Source organism: Periplaneta americana, chromosome 2 (genome assembly GCF_040183065.1).
Source record: "Periplaneta americana isolate PAMFEO1 chromosome 2, P.americana_PAMFEO1_priV1, whole genome shotgun sequence".
NCBI lineage: Eukaryota > Metazoa > Arthropoda > Insecta > Blattodea > Blattidae > Periplaneta > Periplaneta americana.
This window is the reverse complement of record NC_091118.1, coordinates 164,020,495-164,047,321: the sequence shown is the minus strand read 5'-3', so window position 1 is coordinate 164,047,321 and position 26,827 is coordinate 164,020,495. Positions and strand designations below refer to the sequence as shown.

Here is a 26,827-nt window from a genome sequence, read left to right as displayed (position 1 = left end):
ACACTTCCGCAGAGGCGTAGTACCTATAAGCCAGAGAAGTTGCCTAGCAAGTACGGCGTTCATTCTGAAGAGTACGTACTGTAACGCCGGTAGTGGCAGGAATGTGAACTGTTTGAAACACGTACTGTTGGGATATGGGGAGAGGGTTAAGACGATTACTTACGTATTTGTTGACATTAACTTCGACGGCCAACATGGACACGGAACATTTGATTTGTGTTGTGGAATGTTGCCGTACGCAACCGATGATAACAAATACCCTGCGTATGACTTGCCAGCGCAAAACACAGTTCGAAAGAGGTTTTGGTAGCACACAGACCGTTCAAACCGCCATCTGTTGCTACGACGTTCAAGTTATACCGTACACGTTCTCAAGTTCAGATTGAACGCCTTGAATAATAGGCAACTTCTCTGACATATAAGCTGAAACTCGCTTCAAATCGGTGACTCAACAACAGTGACGTCATGACACTTTGAAATGAACACCCAGTATATTCTGCCCGATTGGATTTACAGTTGGACATGAACAGTATTAGCCAATTATTTATGTAAATCCAACAATCATGAAAAAATAGAAAACATATTATTTATTTTGGTACCACTTTTGTCATTAAATTATGGAACGATGGTTATTTTCCATCGAGAATTGTATGATCCAAGATCGACATGTCTGAATCGATATTTTCGATTTCTCGACCTCGATTACTCGAAGTATTCGCACTACCGCACAAGTCTTGAAAGGAATATGTCATACTTGATGGGTTTCGACGGCGTTCATTTAATTTAGTATTTTGTAATGACCCTTTTACCTGTCAAGATTTTTTGACATTTTTGAAGTTTTATATGTCTGTTGTTATGTCTAGTTCAGAGGATTCTTTTGACTTGAGCAGCTCGTCGGATTCAGCTTCTGGTGATAATGACATTTTGTCTTCCATTCCACAGTTGTCAGATGTAAGTTGATATTCGTGTCTCCAATTTTGTAACTCCATTACATTAACTTTAAGATTCAATAGTATAGGTCTGCCTGTACATTTGAAAGTAATGTAGATTTTCTGTTAGCAAAATGCAATAGTGAAGTAGCCTAATTATGTTGCCGGTTTGGTGAACACAATCTTTTTTTGTACGTTTTTAGGAATTAGAATTTTTCGGTTTACGTCCACTTCCAAACGTGAAAAATGATGGAAGTCGACTGGTTATCCAAACCCAAGTGGCGTCTTTAGTGTCTGCCTTAATTGACGCAGTTTGGAATCTATTACATTTACATCAGTCCACTATTCGACAGAATGATGAAGCAGAAGATAGACGACATCGATTGGCAGATGATAATAAAAATCTTCGGGTAATATGTCCCTTTAAATTATAATTTTGATTTTATATAAATATCTGTATTTTATTTACAGACAATGTATAAATGCTGTAAATGCTCATTCTGTAGGTACTCTGTTTTAGGCTCAGGTAGATCGTTTAAAGACAGAGTTGGTTGGAAAAGAAAAGGTTTTATCTGTTGCTAATGAGAAAGAGCGAAGACTGACTTCTGAATGTGATAAACTTCAAACTGATCTCAGGAAGGAAAAGGATGAAGTAAGTAGGCCTATGTATATACATGCTCACGCTCATCATTGACTTAAACAGATGAATGGAAATGTCTTTTAATTGCACCACATAAATGTGCCAAGTAACCACTTTTTACACCAATTTTGACGTACCTCACGAAGCATTATACGAATTTAATTATGTAATAAATTACTAGAGAACGTAATATTTTCAGGTACGTCGTTTGGTATCCCAAGTTGCTCAGCGTGATTCTCAACATATCCATGAACTTAGAAAGAAGGAAAATGAGGTACTACAAGTTCAAGAACAATTGAGACAAAATTTGGGTTTGTCTCGTGTGACACGTCATATCTCTAAACAGGAAAGTAACAAGAAATCACCACATGAATCTTGCAGTGACAATACATGTGATATACCTGCAAAGTCTCGAGGAGAACCAACAATGTAAATATTTTTATTATAGGCCTAAATGAAACTGTCATTTCACACTTTTTCTTGCCTTTCTGGTCTAAATGTTTGCTTTTGCTGTCTTCATAAGTTGTGCTTTTAAACATTCTTCACAAACTGAATTTTAGTATTAATTACAAGCGAAAGAATGTGTTCAGTCTGAATTATTTTGTTACTAAAACCTTGAAAATGCCAATTTTTATTATTATAAAATTGTGAAACACATATGAAACAGGTCTGTTTCATATGTTTCATAACGTCTACATCCTATTTTATTATTTTTAAACTGTTCACCTTTTCTGCTCTCCATCAATCACTTATGCCACAGCTTCCTCTGGAGCAGATTAGAATACATAATATATCCCGTTTCTCAAAATTGAACAAGCTAAGAATTTGCTTGATCCTACACTATATAGTGATTGTGTACTTAAATTTTCACATGGGTTTTGCTGAACTTATAATTGCTTTTATAGTTGTAAACATGGCTAGTGTAGGCTAGAATTTAAGTCTATATCAGTAGCGATGCGTGTCATTTTCCTTTCAATGAAACAATAAAAATGTATTTTTCCTACCTCAAGACTTTTTAATGAAAAAGTTAAGAGTTATACATATGTATATGCTATTTAGTGGTGATGGCACTTTTCGTATTATCGTTTATCCTCTCTCTATAGGCCGTTAACTGTCCTTACCTGCATTATCGTACATTCTAATAAGCAGTTTTCTTACATTCTTTCTCTTGTGGATGTAAACATTTTTCGGTACTCTAATTATTTTAAGTCTAAGCCAGCTTTGTGATATTTAAGCAAGCTGGTTAATTAAAAAGCAAAGAATTTTAATGTCACGCAAGTACTTACTAATTTAAATTGTTTTCAATGTTACAAAGTGACAAATCCTCTATTATCTACAGTTTTCAAAGATAATAGAAATATACATCTTGATTACACAACTTTTAACACTATATCACTTCGGAATATGTATTATACATATTACAAAATAATAGATATAATGTAGTCATTGGCGTAGCTCATTTGGTAAAGCGTTTGCCTTCTGATCCGAAATTGTGCTCGGGCGCAGGTTCGATTCCCACTTGGACTGATTACCTGGTTGGGTTTTTTCCGAAGTTTTTCTCAGCAGCAAGGTGAATGTCAGGTAGCCTAATCTGTGGCGAATTATCGGCCTCATCTTACCAAATGCCATTTCGTTATCATCAATCCCATCGACGCTAAATTACGTAGTAGTTAATACAGCATCGTTAAATAGCCAAAAAAAAAAAAAAAGTAGGCCCTAATGATGCTTTCACTTCTTACCTTACTTGTATCGTAGGTTGATGCGCCTCATCAGCTTAGCATAAAAATTGTGTATTACAACATCATACAGATTTGGTGTTGATCTTCTCTTTTTTTTGAACTTAATCTTATTTTTACCAAATCTAACCAAATCTGCTAACGAAGTTATATGTGCAGGAGAAATTTCATGCCTTTGTTGTAATGTTATATAGCTGTCTGTCATGTACCCTTCTCTTGTCCATGAATTTTTCTCACGCGAAAATAAAAGGCAAGGCTAACAAACAATACAGTTTATTAGTTTTTAGGCAACTACATAACCTTATGTACCATATGTATATCATGGTTCTTTAAATCGTCGTATTATTTTATTAGATTCTTTCACAAGGTCTTTAAAAAACTGGTGTTGATCTACTACTTTGAATAATATCGAAATTTTGTTCGATAATCCTAGTAGATAAAGGAACACTAATTGTATTTTGCACACTGCCATCACAAATTATTGACCCATTTTTAACTAGGTATCCGGAAACACTAAACACTGATTTTAACGCGATATTTAATTAAAGAAAGAAACTGTTTCAAAACGATATTTAGTAAACAAAAATACTCATTTTAACACGATATTTAATTAAACAAGTAAAAAACAGTCTCACTGAAATTTCTTCCACTCACTGAATTAGTTTTGTCTTTTCTTATGATTAAAAGTTTTAAAATGATGGTTTATTTAATGACGCTCGCAACTGCAGAGGTTATATCAGTTTCGCCGGTGTGCTGGAATTTTGTCCCACAGGAGTTATTTTACATGCCAGTAAATCTACTGACATGAGCCTGTCTTTATCGCAGAAGTCCATTGCCTTTGGCTAGAGCTATGCATGTCCAGCCTGACACAATGGCAACAGTAGAGGATGAATACATCAGCTCTCTACCTCTCCTCGCCCTTTTCATTGAATTTTGGTATTCCCTCCTTCAACCAACAATCTGTTTTCAAGATTAGTAATATCCCTCATGGATGTATGGTAACACTAGTGACAGAATGAAAAAATTCACGAGAATAAATCAGTGGCGCATTACAGGAAGGTAGTCTGTTACATTATTCTGAAAAACTTAACAAACAGAAAATTACAATCTAGTAAGCTACTGTTTCAAAATCAATCTTCTTAATGTATCCAGCTGTCTGCTGACAACACAAAGTCCACTGCAGTCCATTCAGTTGTTGCTTTTCACGAGAAATGAGGGGTATTTTGATCGGTGTTCATTATAGATGCCTGTTGCTAGTAGCCAGAGTTGGGGTGTAGTCAATGTATACTGCAGGACTGAAAAATATAGTGGGACTGCGTTGGTGTTAATGCATCTTTTGTGGGTACCTCTTTGTTACTTGTTAGCTTAAACAAGTTTAAGCCCCCTCACCACGACAAGCTGCGTACCCAAGAAAGGGAAGCTACTGTATATAAATGTATGGTCATTATTTTAAAGTGTAACAGTGGATACAAGCACGCATCGCTATTGGTCTGTACAAGATAACCTACTAAGGTACACGAGAGTTTGTCACTATTATTATTATTATTATTATTATTATTATTATTATTATTATTATTATTATTATTATTACAGTGAAACCTCTCCTTACGGACACTCCCAAGATAAGGACACTCCTCATATATGGACAGATTTTTATGTCCCAACTGAAATAATATACAAATAATGATAAATTAAACTCTTGTTTACGGACACTCTCAGACACGGACATGGACAGCTGTTTCACAGTCCTAAAGCTTGCTTTACCGCCTGACTGCAGACAGAACTTGGATTTCAAGACCTGATGTGTTACAATAATGGAAATGTTAGTTTTTACAATTGTACAGAAATTCCTTAACATGAAACATAATATAAGGGTCTTGTAGGCTACCACTAGCCCAGCCAGCTACCCCTTGTTAGCTGGAAGCGGGTGGATGAACCAAATCATAAAATTTAGCCTCTATGATGGGTCCAAGGTTTCCGCGATCGTGAAATTGTATTCGATACATGATGGGGTTAGTAGGATTATTCTCTTCACTTCAATCAGTTGTTCTGTTTCGAGAGGCATGGCACCTGAACGTAAAGGTTAAGTTGAAAACTGTAAATTACAGTACTGCATAACTGTAAACTTAGAATAAAATTGCATGGCACAGTACTGTATTTTCCTTTTTCAGTTTTATCTACTGTAGTTCAGAGTCGCAAAGAGTTTACTGTAGTATACTGTATTTAGAAATAAACTGCAGTAAAGCGTGAAGGGACACATAATGCATATTATAAATTTACTGTTAGATTGGGGAACCTCCCTCCCAATAAAGGATACCTCCCAGATGCGGACAGATTGTTACGTCCCTTCGATGTCCGTAAATGAGAGGTTTTACTGTATTATTATTATTATTATTATTATTATTATTATTATTATTATTATTATTATTATTATTATTATTATTATTTTACTTGCAATTCAGCTTCCCATTTAACTTATAAATTGTTCTATGCAAGAAAAATTTAAGTTCTGCTGACCAAAAAGATAAATATATATACTGGTATATATTTTATGTCAATATTTTAAATCATTAGTTTTATTTACGTTTAAAAGGAGTGTGTGAGCTTTTTAAGGAGAATTGTATACCAGTACCAACATATTTTCTTCAGTTCAGTGTTTCCCCCAATGCTTTCCTGGGCTTAGTATTTCAAGATCGTTTCTCTCAATTCAAAGTAGGCCTACTTGTATTAAGAACTACATCGAGCATAATAATAATAATAATCATAATAATAATAATAATCATCATCCAAACAAATATAAGGCCCAAGGCCCGTTACAGTCTCAGTGAGTCATTCTCGGTCCACCTTTTTTTGGGACGGCCTAAACAAACCACCCCAGTAATTAAACCCTTCTGGGCTAGCAACACATTAGGCGTCCATTTTACATTGCTTTCAAGTCTCTTAATAATAATAATAATAATAATAATAATAATAATAGTAATAATGGTAATAATAATAATTAGTGCTTATTTATGCTTAAGCAAGGAGATGCACTATCACCTTTACTTTTTAACTTTGCTCTAGAGTATGCCATTAGGAGAGTCCAAGATAACAGAGAGGGTTTGGAATTGAACGAGTTACATCAGCTGCTTGTCTATGCAGATGACGTGAATATGTTAGGAGAAAATCCACAAATGATTAGGGAAAACACGGGAATTTTACTGGAAGCAAGTAAAGAGATAGGTTTGGAAGTAAATCCCGAAAAGACAAAGTATATGATATGTCTCGTGACGAAAATATTGTACGAAATGGAAATATAAAAATTGGAAATTTATCTTTTGAAGAGGTGGAGAAGTTCAAATATCTTGGAGCAACAGTAACAAATGATACTCGGGAGGAAATGAAACTCAGAATAAATATGGGAAATGCCTGTTATTATTCGGTTGAGAAGCTTTTGTCATCCAGTCTGCTGTCAAAAAATCTGAAAGTTAGAATTTATAAAACAGTTATATTACCGGTTGTTCTTTATAGTTGTGAAACTTGGACTCTCACTTTGAGACAGGAACATAGGTTAAGGGTGTTTGAGAATAAGGTGCTTAGGAAAATATTTGTGGCTAAGAGGGATGCAGTTACAGGAGAATGGAGAAAGTTGCACAACACAGAACTGCATGCATTGTATTCTTCACCTGACATAATTAGGAAAATTAAATCCAGACGTTTGAGATGGACAGGGCATATAGCACGTATGGGCGAATCCAGAAATGCATATAGAGTGTTAGTTGGGAGGCCGGAGGGAAAAAGACCTTTAAGGAGGCCGAGTCGTAGATGGGAAGATAATATTAAAATGGATTTGAGGGAGGTGGGATATGATGATAGAGAATGGATTAATCTAGCTCAGGATAGGGACCGGTGGCGGGCTTATGTGAAGGCAGCAATGAACCTCCGGGTTCCTTAAAAGCCAGTAAGTAATAATTAATGCAGATGAAAAACGTCGAAACTAGTCTAGGTACAATAACATCATTATGTAAAATGTTAACACAGTAAAGTCGTTATTTATTAATTTAAATAACCTAACAGTTAATCATTTTATAATTCTTTGCCTAATTTTTGAACAACAATGAGATTGAAGCACTTGTTGCTAAAGTAATACTTCGTCTTCTATAGTTGTGATTGCAAGTAATGTTTCCCATAAATTATAAACATTAAAGCTTCCATAAACATGACTATGAAGATTATGATTATCCGTGTTACTTTTATTCTGATCTTGCACACTCAATTTTGATCTTGTTACAGGTCAGAGGAACAAGAAGAATTATATAGGAAAGTAATTTACAAATTTGAAAGTAACAATCACAGCCTAATTCAGGAAAACATAAGCCTTCGCGAAACATATTGTAAACTTCATAATGAGTTGGGACTTGTGACACAGCAGTTTGTGGTGTTAATGGTAAGTCATGTTATTTTATCAGAAGTTTTCATTTGTGGAGTTTGTGTCTCTTTGAGTGAGAAATGCAATTCGTAGAGTTAATTTGTGGTTGTTGGTGCCTAGAATAGTTCTTCTACTTACAAACTTGGTAGCCTACTGATTTGAAGAATGTTTCTGTTAAGAAAAAACATGTAAGGCGAAATTAATTAGTGAGAAGGACGATCAAGGGTGGAGTACAAGTCCGTGAAATGGCCAGTAAATTTTGATCATTGTTCTTATTTTCAGAAACAGAATTCTTTCACATGCTGTAAATCTATGACTTGTTCTTCTTCATTCACTTCACTTTCTTTTCTTTTTTTTCCCGAATCAAATTACGGCTTTTATAATATGTATAAATAAACGGCATATATAACAGGCAACAGCAGCAGATGGATCCATGAAAGGAACAGGAGCTAGGGAGGAAGGAAAAAAGTAAAGAAAGAAGGGTGGATTTTCCTTCAATTTTGTCAAACTATAATCTCTGTGTGTAATCTATGAAGAATTTTTAGAGTTTATTTCAAATTAGATTTTATTCTTTGTGTATCTTTTATTGAACGGTTCTAATGAATGTCTGAGTTAGGAGGATGCTGACTACGTGGTCTTGATGTGGAAGAAAACATTGCGTCGTTTTGCTGTTAAACAGTTGCCATTTTTCGCAGACACAAAAATCTGCACTCACCTTAATGTAAAATAAAATCTCGAAATGCTGTATCTCTGCAAAAATGCGTGTCTCATGTCATTTAAAGATGTTGGTAGCAACATGGCAAAGTTTTTGTTCTATGATGTTTTGTAATTTCTGTACGAAATCTGTACGAATCTTGCCAGATAACATCTCGCTATCACTATTTGTATCAACGCAAAATAACTGGTAGATGATATAGCATCATTAAATCAAATAATAAAAATATTTGTATGAATGGGCTGATGGATTGAACTGATGATATTGAGGATGGTTGCGTGTTAAAGTTCTATGTTTAAGGCTTAATTTTCCAATTCTTTTCCTGACATAAATCTGAAAGTTCTAAAATGTTACACAAAGAAGTGCAAAGGAATATTTTATGACATAAATTTTCTAAATTATCGTGGTATTAATGTCATTTATTTAGTTAATGTATTACTATTTAAATCTTCGAAATTAGTTTTGTGCAGAATTTGTCAAAAGTCAGATAAAAAAAAAAAATCCTGATTGATTTGTAGTACTGGTACTTAGATTCTCACACAACACATTATAGTACTGAAATTTTGATGACCAAACTTCCTTCTGATGATACAAAATAAAAATTGTTCTTATGTACTACCATATCCCTGGATTCTTTGGACCATGTCTGTGAATACTACTACGAATCTGTAACTGGTGTATCTGAAATTAATCACATTCATGGACACATTATTGTGGCAGTTCAGCTTTATAGAACCTATCTGCTTCGTTTTATGGATGTTGGTAAAGAGAGAAGCATTGGATTGGTGATGACTTGCTGAATGCGACAAATATGTAAAACTTTAGTTTGCTGTTGCTCATCATGAAAATTGGTGTGGTGGTTTTCTCATTTCATAAATTAAGGCAACACACTTTTATAAGATAACATAATAGTAACATTTTTATTTCATAGTCATTACATATTCTAAAATTCAGCAATACATAAAACTGTAATGTAATAGATATGACATTTTGAGTATTTACGTCCAGTACTTTCTTCTGCTAGTATGCATTAGTACAGTTTATGGGTTCCTTTTAGGCACAAATGAAAACTTGTATTAGAGAGCGATTTGTAACCATTCTTTATGTGGATAATGTGATTCAGTAGTTTCCAATGTTGAAGTTTTCATGATTACTTCGTCACACTTGTTGAAGTCCAGTGTTAAGTATAAATTATGATAAATTAAAAAAAAAGTTCAGGGGGTATCTTTTAACAGTATAAGTTACTGTGTGTCAAGTGGTGAACATCAAGTTCTTCTACATTTCGTACTATATGTTATGTAAAAAAAAAACTGTCTTTTCAGTCTATTTATTTGTCTTAAAATACTCATTCATTATTTCGTATTCTTTTGTAGTTCATCATGATGCATTATTTATTGTCTTTTGTTTTAATTCCTCATATATGCCAAAGTCGTCGCTTTATTTTTACTCTTCCAGTAATCAATTGAAGGCCTAATTTTGAAATTTATTAAGTTTTTTCTAAATAATTTTATGATGTGATTGTTTCCCCACATAATGACAAGTTTGAAATACATTGTAGGTGATGTTGTTTTCATTGAACGTCCAGTTTTTTCCCTGTTAATCATTTGATGGGTGTGAGCCGTTTTTTTCATTTATCAGTGTTGTGTAATTTATGTGACATTTTCACTAAAATTTATCATTTAAAAATATACAATGATATTATGCGTTGTTATTCGTGATAAATCTCTCATTATGTTGCAGAATGATGTTTGTCTCCTTTCTGTGAAGTGAGAACCATTGATATTTTGTTTTTTCGGCATTAGTGGTCATTAGGATATCTATGCACCACTTTTTAAGTTGAATTCATGAGCAGTAGTTACTAATTGAGGAATTGTATATTCTCAATTTAGAAGTCCATATGACTGGAAAATCAGTGAGTAGGCAGCTTTTTTAATTTTTTTTTTTCTCAAGCATTTGGAGGAGATCATTAATCTAAATATTAGATTAAGTACTGCACTTTGTGGTAACTCTCTATGTAGCAGTTTATATTGAGATTAGCATTTTTATTTTTGGTAGACAGAATCATTTTGTTACAAAATCCGAAATCCAGTGAAACATGTTAGACCTTATTCGTAGTTGATGTAATTATTACTAAATAAACGTGCTGATTGTTTAATGTGATGAAATATATTTCAAAAGTTATATTTTAGTCACATAGAAAAATAAAGTTATGTAGGAACTGTTTATTATGGTTCTCAGAAGAAGCAAAAGTATTCTGTATTATTGTGCGTGAGTGGCAAAGTCATTCTTCTGTGGTGGTGACCTTAGATATATCTCATTTAATTTGTTTGAGATCTTTTTATACGTCTGGGATTCTCTGTCAGCTAGATCTTACGAAACTGTGGTTGTTAGAATGGATAAGGAACTTTTTTTTTTTCTAAATATTTTGGTTCCCCCCAGGGGCGGTTATTCAGGTGAAGTAAGTGAAGTGCTACTTCACCTATTTATGTGTAAAACACAATTTTATCTCGTATTAATAATTAATTCCAGTTATTGCCGGTACTGTATTTCTAGAATAATAAAAAGTTTTCTTTTCAGTCTTTATGAACAGTGTTTAGTTGTATAAATAGTACCTGTAACCGTCCGCTGAATAGAATAATGTCAACTGTTACGAGCGCCAAGCGGTGTTTATTAGAACTTACAGTACTGTAGAGGTGAAATTATTTGGGCTCCCATTCTCATATAGCACTTGGTTTCCATGGTAATGTGACGTCACGCACTAAAGAAAGATTGTATGAGTGAAGTGCGTTTCTGAGTCTTTCAGTTACGGAGAACTGTCAGACTTCTTGTAGGTGGAGTAACCAGTTTGCAGATCTAACAGTACTAATAATAGAAAAGGGTTGAAGCTGGTCTCCAAGGCCGGGGGCTATTGTTTAAGGGCCGTGAAATTTTACAGTATGTACTACCTGACTGGAGAATAGTATTCTCATTCCCTGTGTCTTAGCAGCCACCCTTGCAGTGGAAAATTAGCTGGCTCTATGTTATTTTATCAGGAATACACCCCACATACATTAGCAAAGTTTAAAAGTTGTTTTCCGCGACGTGTATTATTTCTTCTCATGAGTTCACCAGTTTTGTTCGAGCTCTTGTATTTGAAAGTTTAACGCGCGCGTAAATGTACACATGTAGTTTAATACTGTGTACGTATATATTAACTTATTATTTAATGTATTTAGAGTGTACTAGTGATAAGTGTATATAGTGTAATAATCCTACATCTAAGTGTATATTGTATGTTTAATCACTACAGTGCTATTATATAAATACGAGATCTTAGGTACCAGTACATAGAAAATGTTGATAAATGAGTGCGAAATATGTATCCCGAAAATGACAAGGGTTTGTAATTTATTAGAAATATCGTTTTGTAGACTTAAATATGAGGATAAAAAATATGTTTTAAATTCTTGACTATCTACAGTTCCATTTGTTCTTTGTTTTAAAAAGTGCTAAGAAAATAGAGAAGTTGCATGAAGTAACTTTAAAAATTCTTCCGATAAAAGAAGCTTTTCTGTTTGAAAAGATTGAAAATTTCACTCGGAATGCTACATCACAGGAGGGAGACTTTCATCATTAGCCCCATAGCTTTGCATAGAGATATACTGTCCACCCTCAGTTAAACTCAGACATTTTATGAAGACATCATCGACAGGTTTGCTGCTTTAAAAGATAGGAGGATTGACTTGGTACGCAAGAAATTGGGTGAGTCCTGAAATAAATTAGCTTTCCTGTTTGCATGTGTTCTAGAACTATTAAAATTGTACATAGTTTACGAATAGTAGGCCTACTCATTATATTGGTAAAACTGTTCATGCATTTGTTTATGTGAACAGCACCTCACCTATTTTTTTGACAGTGAGCCGCTACTGGTTCCCCCTGCTAATTTAATTCTACTACTATTCCGCTTTTTACCTATGATCACCTTATCCTCTACTGTTTCGAAGAAATGTTAAATAAGACTTAAAATTATCTTCTTCGAAATTCTGTTACACAGTATACCTGAATGAATTAATATATGACTGTTGCAGTCTTACAACGTCCTATAAGGACACCATTTTTACATTCTCTAGTGAGCGGGCAGAAGGGCTTAAGTCACTTTATGCAAAATTTACAAAGCTTTAAACAACTGCTGTAAATCCGAAAAGTAACATGTTTCAGCTATTTCATAATTTCCTTTGCTTTTGACGTCACTGGATTAGGATCTCTTTTAGGAAACGAGTTTAATGAATGGACATAAAATTAAAATCTTACATCACAAAAATTAATGACTGAAGCCCTTTTGCCTGCCCACTGGAACATTTATTCCAAAATGTTAGTACATTTATTATCGCTTATTTTAAATAAGTTATTCTTAAAAATAAGTTGATTAATTTCCTTAAAATTATTTCTATCTGATGAATTGTCCCATATAAGGAAATTTGTTCAAGCTTTGAGAAAACAAACTGCACAGGTACTTTGAATAAGTTATATAACTAAAAATCAACTAGTGGTGATTTTATAGCTGAGTTTGTTAAAATCCATCAAAAATATTTTTGCATATTCATTTCTGGAACTAATTTCATTCTTCTGCTTGGATCAAAATACTTTTTTTTTTATATTGTACAGAGTGATATCTATTAACACTGTACACTTTCCATATTTTATTTAAGCTTTACTGGTAGGACAAAATCCTAAAGGCTTAAAGTTGACAATATCATGTAACTGAATTTGTGAATATCTATTCTTATTTTGGCATCAGTACTTAGGTATGTTGGAGACTTAAATTAGTGATGTAAATATTTAAATTACATATTTAATATTGTTATTCCAAGAGCATCATATAGAAATTCACATCTAAAGTTCCTCTTCTTTAGTGTTAAAATTTTGTTTCGTTGTTAATAGCCTAAATTTTGAGTAAAGATTTTGAAGAAAATATTGCCGAAGCGTTTTTAGTTATGAATCAATAATTTACACGAAGTATAGTTGAAGAAAGAATATATACATTAATGAAAGATTGTTAAAGCCAATTACATGACTAATATTTTTACCGTCATTATCATCATCATTATGATTTGGATCTTCTGGCTCTAAAGGTTTGCAGGTTTCATGAACTCCGTAATTTACAAGTTTATCAGAACAATATTGTAACGATCTTATTAAAGACGTCGTCTTGCGGGAATTACAATAGTTGATCTGAAGTAAATTACACTTATCTTGGGGATTATGTTTGACAAGTGTATCGATGTTATGAAGGATGTCAAGTGATGTACTGCAGTTAGTGTTCCTCTCTCTTTTACTACAACAAAAACTGTTGTTGTCGAATTGAGTGACATTTAAGTTAAAAGTCTGTTTGTGCAGTACCTTCTTGAACTTTGAATTCAAGATCTGAATTGTAGGAACATCGATTGCAGAAATAGAATTCTGCTGCACGCTTTCAAATGTACAATTTATAATGCGAATAGTATTTTTATTGTTATTGTTGACACCGGAAAAATTCATAGAATTGGTTTCCAAATTTTTGAAGGTTACATTAATAAACTGGACTCTTTCAACAGAAAAATCTGAGAATGTGTGACTATCGATTTTGTGTACATTTGTGTTCTTGATTATCAAGTTACTCAAAGTTCTCACATTAATGAAAGGCTGTCTTGACAAATTTGTCAAATTCCTGACATTTACAAATGCTAAATCTGTTAAGCTTGAAGGCAGGAAAGTAACAAAATTAAGAGTTCTTATGTGATGCAGTTGTAGCCGTTGCAGGTACATAACTGTGGTACTTAAAAATGATGCATCAAGGACTGCTGTTTCGCAGTCACTGATTGTAATTTGTAGAGCATTCTCGAAGTAGTAGAATTCTTCATACACTTGGAAGCTCTGAAATTAAAAAATATTAAACATTGTTTTAATGCTATTAAAACATAAATTGAAAATCAAGCACTGTAATATGTTTCTGATTTCATATTATTTTAACAGAAATGTCATTGATGTGAAATTACGGAAGTACAACAAAAGTCACTGAAAATTTGTTATGCGGGTAAGAAATAGTCTGTAAATTTTGACTGATATCAACTCATTCAGGTTCTTTTATATGCAATAAAAAATGCAAATACTCAGTATTTCACTGAAGTAATGGCATAGAGAAGAGTAAATGCGAAAGATCATAGAGTTAGGTACATGAATAGAAACAGAGTGATAAAAAGGTAACAACATATTGTATAGTGCTTTTGTTTCACACTGCGGCTCGCACGCCAGCCGCAGCATCTCAGACTCATGCCGAAACAGTTATAATATCACCGTAGCTGGGATTCCCACTGCTTGTGCATGGAACGCAACGGCGGGTTGTGTGAGTGAGCGGCAGTCGCTCTGAAGCCATTATCTAGTTTGTTTTGTTCCTGTTCCATGCATATAATATCCAACTTCTCCTCAGTAAGAACTCGTTTTTATTCGTTTTCTATCGCGAATCGACCCCGTTTCCCTGAATTTGTTCACAAGTCTTTGCACGGTTTCTCTGTGTGGGATAGGTAAACCAGGAAATTATGTTTCAGATCGCCTTCTAACTTCACTACAAGAGTTTATCACACATGTGTGTTGTACATAAAAATCCTTTGTGGTAATGTGTAATCGTGTCGAGGCATTATGGAAAACTGTGCAAGCACTGATAATACTCGTAACTTAATTAGCACTTAAAAATCGTATATTTATATGCATGGAACAGGAACGAAACAAACTAGACAATGGCTTCAGTGTGACTGCTGTTCACTCATATAACCTGCTGTTGCGTGCCACACGCGGGCTGGAGGGGTTCCAACTGCAGTGATATTATGACTGTTTCGGCTGGAGTCCGAGATGCTGTGGCCGGCATGCGAGCCGCCATGCACTGGCCACAGTATGAAAGAAAAGCTCTGTGTAATCCAAAGTAAAAGAAATACTAGAAGGCTGAAAAACGATATGTAATAAAACTTTTTAGGTATATTAGCCAGTGGCGTAGCGTCAATGTAAGCTAAAAAGCTCAGCTTCACCAGTTAATAATAATTTCATAATAAACTTTCACTTTATGGACAAAATTATTTATTAATGTTAATAGAATTTATATTTACGCGTTAAATATTGTGATGCGGCAGCTCAGGATGATTTGTGATGCAGCAGTAAACAAGAGGCCTGCACACACCAGCTTCCAAGCAGACTGGTTTCTTTCACTCATTCTTCTGTGTAACCCACCCCGCAGATTTTCATCCCTTTCTAACTAAACTACCCTGGTTGCAAGGCTCGCAGGAAGCTAGCTTTGACATTAAAATAAGTAGTTTCCGAGTTAACTCTTTTCGTCAGTTGTGTTCAGTTGAAATGTTAGTGTGCATTGTGGCTGATATAATAAATAATGAGTGAAATAACAGTTCCTGACACCAATTTACTTTAATTTTTTAGGACAATTCTATTATCAAGATGGACTTACAAACAAAAGTGTGATCTAAAAAACAAATGACCGACTCCCTTGCTGTCAATGAAGGACACAACCAAAACACAGACGCATACTTACGTACTGTATCTATTGACCGTTAATATTGTGATTCCTCTAACTATGACAGGGAGTGAGCTAGTGTTATACTATACGTGTCTATTTGATGTGTAAACCGTGAAATCATGTTTTACTACGTACCATTTGAGGTCATGCCTTATTGGTATTACTTACGAGTTTCCAACCTATCTTCGACTGCTGATTTGACATTACTACTATTTACGAGTATTTTAAGACTATATTTTTGTAATAAGTTTTCTCATATTGCATGAAAGACAACTTGAATTAGCTTCCCCTGCTCAAACTTTCATGCTACGCCACTGATATTAGCACAATAATAATAATAATAATAATAATAATAATAATAATAATAATAATAACAATAATAATAATAATAATAATAATAGTATTATTACTGTCTTCAAATACATACCAGTATTATAGTTAATATAACTAGTTAATGGCAGTCTTGTTACATTCCTGTTTCTCAAGTATTCTCCCTAATTCTTACAATAAACAATCAATTTAAAAATTAATACATTATACTTTTCACACCAGTCGACCCTTGTAATCTCAATTAAATCTAAAAGCATTTTTCCATTACCCTAACTTGTTGTTATAGTAACAATAAATAAATAAACTTTTAATATTTTATTTAAAACCCACAGCAGTCCGAAGTTTATAATTTGACTTCTTCTTTCCATTTTACCTTAACTATAAATAGAAATTTACCTAATTTTTTTTTTTTTTTCCAGATTATTTCCTCTTCTACATAATTTCTTATACGCTGTTTCTGTTGTTTAATTTAAAAAAATTCTCTTCTATAAATAATTTTCTTAAATTTTAGGTTTCTGGACATAATAAAACAATATGTGCATCTCGTCTTTTTTCTGACTGCAGAAGGGGCAGATATATTTCTCAATGTTTACCCCTTTTTTTTTCCTTAACGCAATGACTACCAGAGAGGACACTAGTGTCTCCACAAGCATTCACAGCTAATGCGCATAAAAACACTGACAGTCAATGTGTTGACTTCTATATTCCACAGATGGACATGTGTGTCGTGGGAATGTGGGAAGAATTCTATTAGAGTAGGTTGGCTCTCTGAAATATGTTCAGTAGTAAATTGGAATGATTATGTTGTACTCATAATGTAGATTAGTTCACAGAAAGTCATTTTCAACAGTAAATAATATGAAATTTTATATTTATAATAATATATTTCTAAAACATACTTACTTCCTTACAAATGGCTTTTAGAGAACCTGGAGGTTCATTGCCACCATCATATAAGCCTGCTATCGGTCCCTATCCTGAGCAAGATTAATCCAATCCCTACCATCATATCCCAACATTTTAATATTATCCTCCCATCTACGTCTAGGCCTCCCCAAAGGTCTTTTTTCCCCTCCGGCCTCCCAACTAACACTCTATATGCATTTCTGGATTCGCCCATATGTGCTACATGACCTGCCCATCTCAAATGTCTGGATTTAATGTTCCTAATTATGTCAGGTGAAGAATACAATGCATGCAGTTGTGCATTGTATAACTGTCTCCACTCTGTAACTTCATCCCTCTTAGCCTCAAATATTTTTCTAAGTACCTTATTCTCAAACATCCTTAGCCTCTGTTCCTCTCTCCATATCTGGAGGCCGTCTCCTCTGTCCGCAATCTGAGGGTCCACCATGCCATGGTTTCTAAAGCATATATTTACTTACTTACAAATGGCTTTTAAGGAACCTGTAGGTTCATTGCTACCCTCACATAAGCCCGCCATCGGTCCCTATCCTGTGCAAGATTCGAGGCTTATTGTATGGATTGGTAACAAGCTGTTTTTTACGGTAATGGGTTGTTACCCCTTCGCCCAACCCCCAAGCTCGAGGATCACCCCTTATCGGCTGTCCACGACTGCTTATTCAATATATTCGCAGCTACCCTCTATATCTGGAGGCCGTCTCCTCTGTCCGCAACCTGAGGACGCGCCATGCCGTGGTGATAGCGACCCACAATACATGGTTCTAAAGCATATATTCCTAAAAAAAATTACTCCCAGATTGTAACTGGAGTGCACTTTAGAAGTGTTCTGAACATGTTTTGGCCATTTTAATGATGTGTTTATGCACATGATCATAAAGACTGTTTATTGAACTGTACTTAAGAAAGGTAATGTCCCGTACCTTTGTAACTGTCTTGAAGTTCACTTTATAACATTTGTTAAAAATATATAACATTAAAACTTAAAACTTTCTTAAAATGTTAAAAAGTGTTTAAATGTTAAGTTTTAAAGTTTTATATTTTTAACTACATTCCTGTCGTGCTTGTTTATGGGACTGAAACCCACTCAGCATCTTAATCAGAAAATGGAGAATTATAATAAATAGTATAACTGGGTCTAACAAACCAACTTCAATGGGTGAGGATATTAGTGTGCTGACCATATGTTATCTATGTCCTGGTCAGAGTTGTTGCATCACGGAAAAGGGACTGATATTTAATAATAGACAAAATTATTTGAAAATAAGAATGAGAATTAAATTATTTTTTTTATGGTGAAGTAAGATAAGTGTGACAACATTTTTAAAAGAAGAATTTTGACAAACATTTTATCGGAGACACTTCTCTTTTTTCTTCTTCTATACGTTCTTGAGATTGTGGAGCCATGTATTCCGTGTATTTTACGAATTTTTCAGTGTACCAGAAAAAGACTGTCTAGATCTGATAATTTTATGTCATTTAGGGCAAAAATCTACAGACAAAAATGTAGATTAAATATAAACTGATGGTATGTGGTACTAAGGCTAGCAGTTATTAATAAATTTGTGTGTGATAGACAATGGTGAAGTCATGAATACACCATATTATAAAATGAAGTAATGACAATAATAAATTATTCATCTTGATTACACAACTTTTAACACCATATCACTTCGGAATATGTATTACCTATATGTCTCTTGTGTTAAAATCTATTGTACCTGGTTAACATGTTTCGGTTTGTTATCGACCTTCTCCGACCAGAATGACTTCTGAAGAAGGTCGATAACAGACCGAAACATGTTAACCAGGTATGATAGATTTTAACATGAGAAAGACATATAATACATATTCTGAAATAAATTATTGCACCATTCACGAAGAATAATTTAATGTTCGTAATATATATTCTTAATAGATATGCTGGAAGCATCTATTTTTACAATAATGTTACTGTTGTTATCCAGTATCCAGGAAACTCAGGATACTAGCAGCTGATTTGAAAGTGAGCCTTTTATCCTACCTTCATTTTGTTGTTACACTGACATGTGATGTTCTCTCTCATCTGATCGTCCAATCTTGCCTTGCATATAGATGTAATAGATGACATACTGTTGCTTATTGATATGGATATTAAACACACGAAAAGATAAGAATACATTGTGATAGTGAAACACGTGTTAGAGAATCTAATTACTGAAATCTTGAAGTATCAATGTTATTCTTGACTGTGAAGAGAACATATGAGAGGCTCTTCCTGAACAAATATTTGTTAAAGTGAAACTGAATACAGTGAGAAGAAAGAATCAAGCATTTGTCACTTCCGGTTATTCTGATACCTTATCAGGACATTTTAAGTGTCTGTTACGATGAAAGGAAGAAGTGAATATGTGACCTGAACAGGAAGAGGAGTGGGTTTTCCTAAATGCATGTGTAATAATTTTATCGTGTTGGTGGTTTATTCCTGTTTCCTCATGGATATATGACCGCATACAGGAAGAGATAAAGGAACTGTTGCAATTGAATTGATGTATTAAGTAATAGTATTGACTAACCCAATGTTTAACAAGCGTGATTCTTCATATGCCTGTTATATTCAGTGGCCCTGGAGAATGAGTTTACTAGATCTACCAAAATAATGTTCAGTATTGCTAAACGTTGACTGTGTAATATGTAGGAACTGCACTAATATCTGGGGAAACATGGAGACTGAAATTAATTAATAGCGAGATAAAATAACTATAATTTAATAACATTTTCCATTATAATCTAGTTATTTACATAGCAATCTCAGTAGCATTTATTTTCAGTAAAAGTTAGTGCAATAAATTATGGACTATTACATTATTCTTTCATGCCCTTTCTTTTGAAAATTGACAATAGTATCAACACCATAGTTCTTCGTTTTCTGTAATCTCTTTCTTATCATACGGCTCTACAATACTTGGTACAACTAAGATTGACACCCTTGTCAACGCCATACTTTCCTTCCCTGTCTACTGATTGAGAAATTAACCTTTCTTATGCCTACTAACCAGCATGTATGAAATTGTTCTTAATTATAATTAATCTCACACATTTTTGAGACAAACACTGTATACTTTTTTGTTTTGTATTATTTATTATAAGATAAAAAATCAAGACAGTAGCAGATAGTGAGTAATAAATCACCATTTGTGCAGTCCTTCTATAATGATTTAAAATCTAAAGAGAATAAAAGTGGGAGGGGAAGAAGAATATTGCAAACATATGTAATTACAAATTTTTTAGATATCAGGAATGATCAAAATATATACAGGGTGTTTCTGAGGTGGTGTTACAAACTTTCAGGGATGATGGCGAAGGGCACATGTATCAATTTGAGATAAGGAACCATTGTCCGGAAATTTTTTTTATTGGGTTATTTTACGATGCTGTATCAACATCTAGGTTATTTAGCGTCTGAATGATATGAAGGTGATAATGCCAGTGAAATGAGTCTGGGGTCCAGCACCGAAAGTTACCCAGCATTTGCTCGTATTGGGTTGAGGGAAAACCCCGGAAAAAACCTCAACCAGGCAGCTTGTCTGGAAATGAATGAGTTGAAAGTTATAAGCAAAAATAGTTGTGTGGAAATGGAATTGTAATTTGGCACCACATGCCCGCCTTTCCTTAACCTTTGGAACAGTCTTGGAAATTTGGTATGGGTTAGATGTCTCCTACGTAGGTACTTGAATGATACAGTCTGTGAGCTTGTCTACTGTTCCCATTGGCTCATCCGTGTTCTAAAATCAGGTCTGCTTATTCTGCTCTCGTGTACTCCTCCATTTCACTAGAACTGATCGACTGGACACTGCAACTTGTACACATACACTGCTGTCTACAGACGTGCATATTAGGACCAACCATGTCCGTTACACACTACGCTATCTGCATTGCTTTAGTGTGGTTTCCTGTCCCCATTTCTCAGACAGCGCACTGAATGGAATACTGTAAGTAGACAATGTAAACAATGTCAGATGAATACAGTATGTGTAAGATGTGCAGATAAGTACACATAAATAAGGTGTACAGAGGAATAAAATTATTTCATTTCCACACAACTATTTTTGCTTGTAACTTTCGACTCGGTCATTTCCGGACCAGGGTCCCTTATCTCAAATTGATACATGTGCCCTTCGCCATCATCCCTGAAAGTTTGTAACACCACCTCGGAAAGACCCTGTATATTTCCGGAAAAAGGCCAAAAATATCTTCCCCTCACCCCCTGATTTTAGTATTAGTATAATAACAGCTTTTATAAATTCATGATGAATTTTTAACAAAATAAAAAAAGGAAGCTCTAATTTCTGTTTAACTTTATCATACAAATGTGAAGGTAAACATAAGCACACATGTGCACAGAATAATTGGAAAACTGCCCCTAAGTTCTCCTGTGATCACCTGCACTTCCATAATTCTCTCTAGCTCATATAGCGGTGAGGTAGGGGAGAAATGTAACAACAAACAGGGTGTATCTTAATGCATACACAAGACACAACTGCCATTATATATCATGCTGTTGGAAGCAGCGACATTCTACTGAATGCACATCCATTATTCTAGGACTTGGCATTATGCATTGAAAATGGATTTTTTTTGGACTCACAACCATTGCTTAATTAACATTATAGAGGTGATGTTCGCAACCAACCCAATGAAACCTTTCTTCTTCAACCAATTTACATCTTGTCATGCTGTTTTAGAAGACCTGCTAGAGATTGTTTCTCATACAAACCCCCTTTGGCATTAGTGTTTAACTGGTCTCTCTTCTTGCTTTTTATTTAGGTTTTAGCTATTGATAGTCACTCTGTCTGCGAGGTCGTATCTCGATTTGTTTACATTTAATTGCCATCCCTCGGCCACTATGTATAATATGAATTCAAGTCTCGCAAATCAGTATTTGTATCTTTGCTATAGTGGAAGTGGCAACCAATCTGGCATACGACTTTTGAAATGACTAATAGCCTAGTTATTAATGAGCAAGGAAACCACTAAAAACCTGATCAGATTGGCAGACTCTGGGCTTTGAACCAAGGACCTCCCGAATAAGAGTCTGGTGTTTTACCATGACTATCTCGCTTGGTTCCCACTTCTATCTGCCTTTCCATCCATTTTCTTTCACTTTCGTACTTTCGGTATATTTAACTACATTTTCGATTGGTATGGATTTAAAAGATCAAATCAGAATATTCGTAAAAAAAAATCAGACATCATGCTGTTTATTATTGGGAGTCATTCATAGCACTTTGAAAGTTCTTTCTTGCATTTCTTTTTTGTTATTATAGACCTACTTTTACATATTTGGCGTTTGTTGGCAGAGAATGTTCAGAGAAATACATTGTGATAATGGAGCAATAGTCGAGAATAGCGCATTGAAAACTGAGGTCCCTGGAAACCTCAGTCATTGCCTGCTACAAACAAAACTTATACTTTTGTCTGGGTCTGCAAAGCCTTTCGACTGATGAACAAGAAAGCAGTTACGCATTATTATTATTCTTATTTTAAATATTTGCCATATTTTATTTCAGTAATGTTTATTTAGACTATTATGTTACTATGTTAGGAACATTAAATCCAGACGTTTGAGATGGGCAGGGCATGTAGCACGTATGGGCGAATCCAGAAATGCATATAGAGTGTTAGTTGGGAGGCCGAGACGTAGATGGGAAGATAATATTAAAATGGATTTGAGGGAGGTGGGATATGATGATAGATAATGGATTAATCTTGCTCAAGATAGGGACCAATGGCGGGCTTATGTGAGGGCGGCAATGAACCTCTGGGTTCCTTAAAAGCCGGTAAGTAAGTAAATATCTTACTTGTAGGTAGTTATTTCCACATACATTGCAATTTACTTGCGTGAACTTGAAGGAAACCATAAAAACCTCAGAATATCTGCATCATGATTTTTTATTTCCTTTTATATGTGTATTCATTGATGATTCGGTTTAAGTATTGTTAAAAGTATAAGAAACTGCAGTTTCCTATGCTAGTCCTTCACTTGTCCTAACCGGAATTTGAACCCAGGACCACTAGTTTCACAGTCAGACAAGCTGTTATTCCACAGCAGTGCAGCCAATCGTTGATGTAACTTCTTACAAAATAATTATTTGTATTTCTTGTTAATTAGTGGCTTTCAGCTTCGACACTGAAAAGGCAATATGTAATTTTAGAATTAATATATTTGTATAAATAAATAATATTTAGATTAACACACATTGGAATTTATTATAAGAAAGTGAGGAAGAAATAAATTTGAAAGATACACAGAACATTGTCTTTACAAGAGAAGTTGGGAAGGATGGAATATCTACAAGCAAAAATTGAAATTGAGGAACAATAAATAAACAAGTATTTGTGTTCAATCAAGTACATTGTTACTTAGTTTCGAAATATAGAATTGACCTTGAAGAGATAACGAAAAGAAAATGGTTATTATGCTGGTGTGGAGATACAATCTGCTGCCCCTGTGACTGCAGGGAGACGTAAGAAGTCTGGAAGGATTTGTGAGAGCAGTGTTTGTTTGTAGGGACACTCATTTTTAGAAGAAACAAGGAAAACAATAATTTTAAGAAATTTAAAGCATTTCTTTATTTTTTATTTATTAATTTTTTTCTAAAAGATTGTGTCATACTACATAAAAACTATATAAAGATATTGCATGATTGTATTTTATTATACATTTTAGTTGTTTGAGGCATTTATTCCAGTCCTATCTGTTCTCTTCAGACTGTTGCCTAATAAGTAGACATTCATTCATAGTTTTCTGCCCAAGGGCAGATCTTTCACTGCAAAACCAGCATTCTCCAATCTTCCCTCTTTTCTGCCTTTCTCTTGTCTCTGCATATGGTCTATATGTCCTAATGTTGCCTATTAAGTAGACATATTAAACAAATAAAAACATTACTTACTGGTACATATTTAATTTTTTGTGTTAATATGTATAAACTAAATAATACAACCCCCTAACATAAAAAAAAAGCGGAAGTTTCTTCTTAACAGTGAAGTGGCTAAGCAGAGGGAGAAGGTAAGGGGCCACAGTGTTTTGTGTTTTGTTGATGAATAACTATGATATTTATTTACCCTTATATTTTTGGTATTTTTTTTATTGTAACTTAGAATGAGAGATACAATTCATGTATATAAGTTAAAGGTTAATTACCTTCTTTTTTATTCCGAAACCATCCGAATATTGTGTTTATTCTTACAGGAGAAATACTTCAAGTCAACTAAAACATCAGAAAATGGAGAGGATAAGAATATGTTGAAAATATTACCCTCCAGTGTTTTCCAGATGCCTTATGATGGTGTTAAAGAGTACAATAAGGAGCTGCATTTGATGTCAGACAGATATGTTGCCATGTTACAAGCAGTTCTGGAGAAAATATCCAATTATTTGGAGTCTCAACATTCCATTTGAGTGGTCTTTCAGCGAGGTTAAATATGTTTAACATGTTTTCCAGTCGATTAAACGTAAAGACCATTGGATGAAAATAAGTCCTAAAATAATAATGGATTTTCCCCTGTCATAGTTTGTATGAAGTAGTACTCAGACTTTTACATGTGCTGTAATAACCGAATTTTTTTTTAAGGAATATGTGACTCTTGTGCCTTACTGTTATATCCAGTTGTGAGCTGTGATAATTTGTTTGGTATAGGAATTCTTCAGTCAAAGTATTCTTCTTGCTTGGTGTAATTTTCTGTCTTCACATTGCATCTCGACTGTTTTATCTCCCAAAATTCTGCCATTAGAGTTCTTTTCCCATGAATACATGGACGAGCATTTAACGCAATTAGGTAATACAATGGAATTATTAATGAGCTTATGTAAAAACTTTCCTTCAAACAGCGCATGTTTTTGATCTCCATGGCAGGTGAACAGATGCAAAATATTAGCTTCTCATACTAACTGTAAGATTGCGAAATTATAGCCTGAATAAAATATTGTCGAAAAATCAAGTAGCCTCTGGCCTTAAGTAGGTAACACTCACTCAGCTGACAAAGCACTTGAACTGCACGAGTTTATCTTGCAGTCACATGACAGGGCAGGCAATGACAGCTATTAGAAACTCAATTACTCTGTTCAAGTATGCACTGTCGTTTCTTAATGCGACATTCCAAGCAAGCTGTCACGTTGATGATAAATTTATATTTGTCTATCTGCTGTGGAGATCTATATGCGCAGTTAGAAGGAAGGTTTCGACATGAGCTCATTAACAATTTCCTTATTAAGTCGTTTTAAAATAATTTTACCTTTTGTTGCTTGTATCTACAATATTCTAAGAAATGAAAGAGGCAGTTTTGTTAGCAAGTATATTTTCATATGTTCGGAATTTAAGCCCACTGTACACCAAAATAAATGTACAAATCATGTTAATTGTGTGGATTAAAATTAGTCAGAATTTGTATCGTGGTTTATTAAAAATAAGAGATAACGGATGTGATGTCAGATCCTACATATCACATATACTAACAAGAATATTACTAATCTGAAGTTATTATTAATGTCATGAAACTCATTTTATGGAGGGAACAATTTTATTTACTGTGGAATGATATTATGTATGTTTATGTGTTGTTCGAGTCTTTAACCACTTCGACAGCTAAACTGTAAATCACAATGTATATCAAACTCTTCAAGGAAGTATTAGAGGCGCAAGTTAGCAGTTATGTCCAGGATATATTCTTTTCGTAACTGCTGAACTTGATAGGTGACTATAAAATGTTCCACACAGATTCCATATTATGAGCATTCTTTTTACACAATATTAGCTAAATTGACAAAAAATCTTTATAGATTAATATTTGTAATTAATGTAATATGATCAGAGTATTAAATAAGAACTTACGTTTATTCGGTGTATTTGAGATTAGTCTCAAATATTAGAATCATTGAAACTTGAACAGCAAAAAGTTTTTTGAAGCATTTACAAGATTATTTTCTGTATTTCTAATGATCAACATATCAAGGTTTTAGATTAGTCTACGTAGGTTCAGATCTGAAATTTCTATTTCCTACACACATACGAGTTTATAAGAATTATTGTATCTTACTGAATTAATTTAAGACCTTGTAAGACATATTTTATTATGACTAAAATTTTTAACAAGTAAAACTCGTTAGAAACTTCTTACAGAATAACTGTTGAAGACAGTAGTTTTTACCATTATTTTACTGTAAATCATTCAAGCATGTCTTACACACATCCTACATGATTGATAAAGTTTTACTGTAATACTGCATATTATAATTAATGCTATGGGCCTAAGAATAAATAGCATGGCACTTACTTTCAATGTGTATATATTTTTATATTTCCCTTTTTAATTTAATATACATGCTTGAAATCGATTATCCAGATGTGAAGATGGGTGTCTTAATTTTAATTGTACTATATGTCATGTAAATGTAATGTGAAACATTTTCAAAATACAGTATATAAAGCAGACTGGAATGGTGATGCATTGTTAAAACTAAATATTGGTCATTTAGCATTGAAACACTTTTCCTGGACTATTACATTTGCTTTTCCTATAATTTCTGCACCTTTAACATTTTATAATGAATTTTTATGTATTCAGTGCACGCA

The 26,827-nt window shown here is 33.9% G+C and overlaps 2 protein-coding genes across 2 annotated transcripts; one reads left to right on the top strand and one right to left on the bottom strand.

Moving 5' to 3' along the window:
- The first annotated feature begins 714 nt into the window (after positions 1-714).
- On the top strand, positions 715-26,657 carry LOC138694751 (afadin- and alpha-actinin-binding protein A-like). Its single transcript, XM_069818771.1, has 6 exons — positions 715-951; positions 1,133-1,339; positions 1,450-1,581; positions 1,769-1,998; positions 7,578-7,731; positions 24,448-26,657. Exons 1-6 carry the CDS (start codon positions 844-846, stop codon positions 24,655-24,657), a joined length of 1,041 nt encoding a protein of 346 aa, XP_069674872.1. The 5' UTR covers positions 715-843; the 3' UTR covers positions 24,658-26,657.
- Positions 9,320-19,556, bottom strand: LOC138694750 (uncharacterized). Its single transcript, XM_069818770.1, has 2 exons — positions 19,240-19,556; positions 9,320-14,320 (listed from the first exon to the last, which is right to left on the bottom strand). Exons 1-2 carry the CDS (start codon positions 19,375-19,377, stop codon positions 13,415-13,417), a joined length of 1,044 nt encoding a protein of 347 aa, XP_069674871.1. The 5' UTR covers positions 19,378-19,556; the 3' UTR covers positions 9,320-13,414.
- Positions 26,658-26,827: the final 170 nt, after the last annotated feature.

Bases quoted from the DNA above. Each gene is read 5' to 3' on its own strand.
- LOC138694750 (XM_069818770.1), bottom strand. From the start codon at position 19,377: ATGTATTCTTATCTTTTCGTGTGTTTAATATCCATATCAATAAGCAAC. The intron at 14,321-19,239 runs GTAGGATAAAAG...TTTTAATTTCAG, and splicing joins AGTGTAACAACAAAATGAAG to AGCTTCCAAGTGTATGAAGA.
- LOC138694751 (XM_069818771.1), top strand. From the start codon at position 844: ATGTCTGTTGTTATGTCTAGTTCAGAGGATTCTTTTGACTTGAGCAGC. The intron at 952-1,132 runs GTAAGTTGATAT...GTACGTTTTTAG, and splicing joins CCATTCCACAGTTGTCAGAT to GAATTAGAATTTTTCGGTTT. The intron at 7,732-24,447 runs GTAAGTCATGTT...TTATTCTTACAG, and splicing joins AGCAGTTTGTGGTGTTAATG to GAGAAATACTTCAAGTCAAC.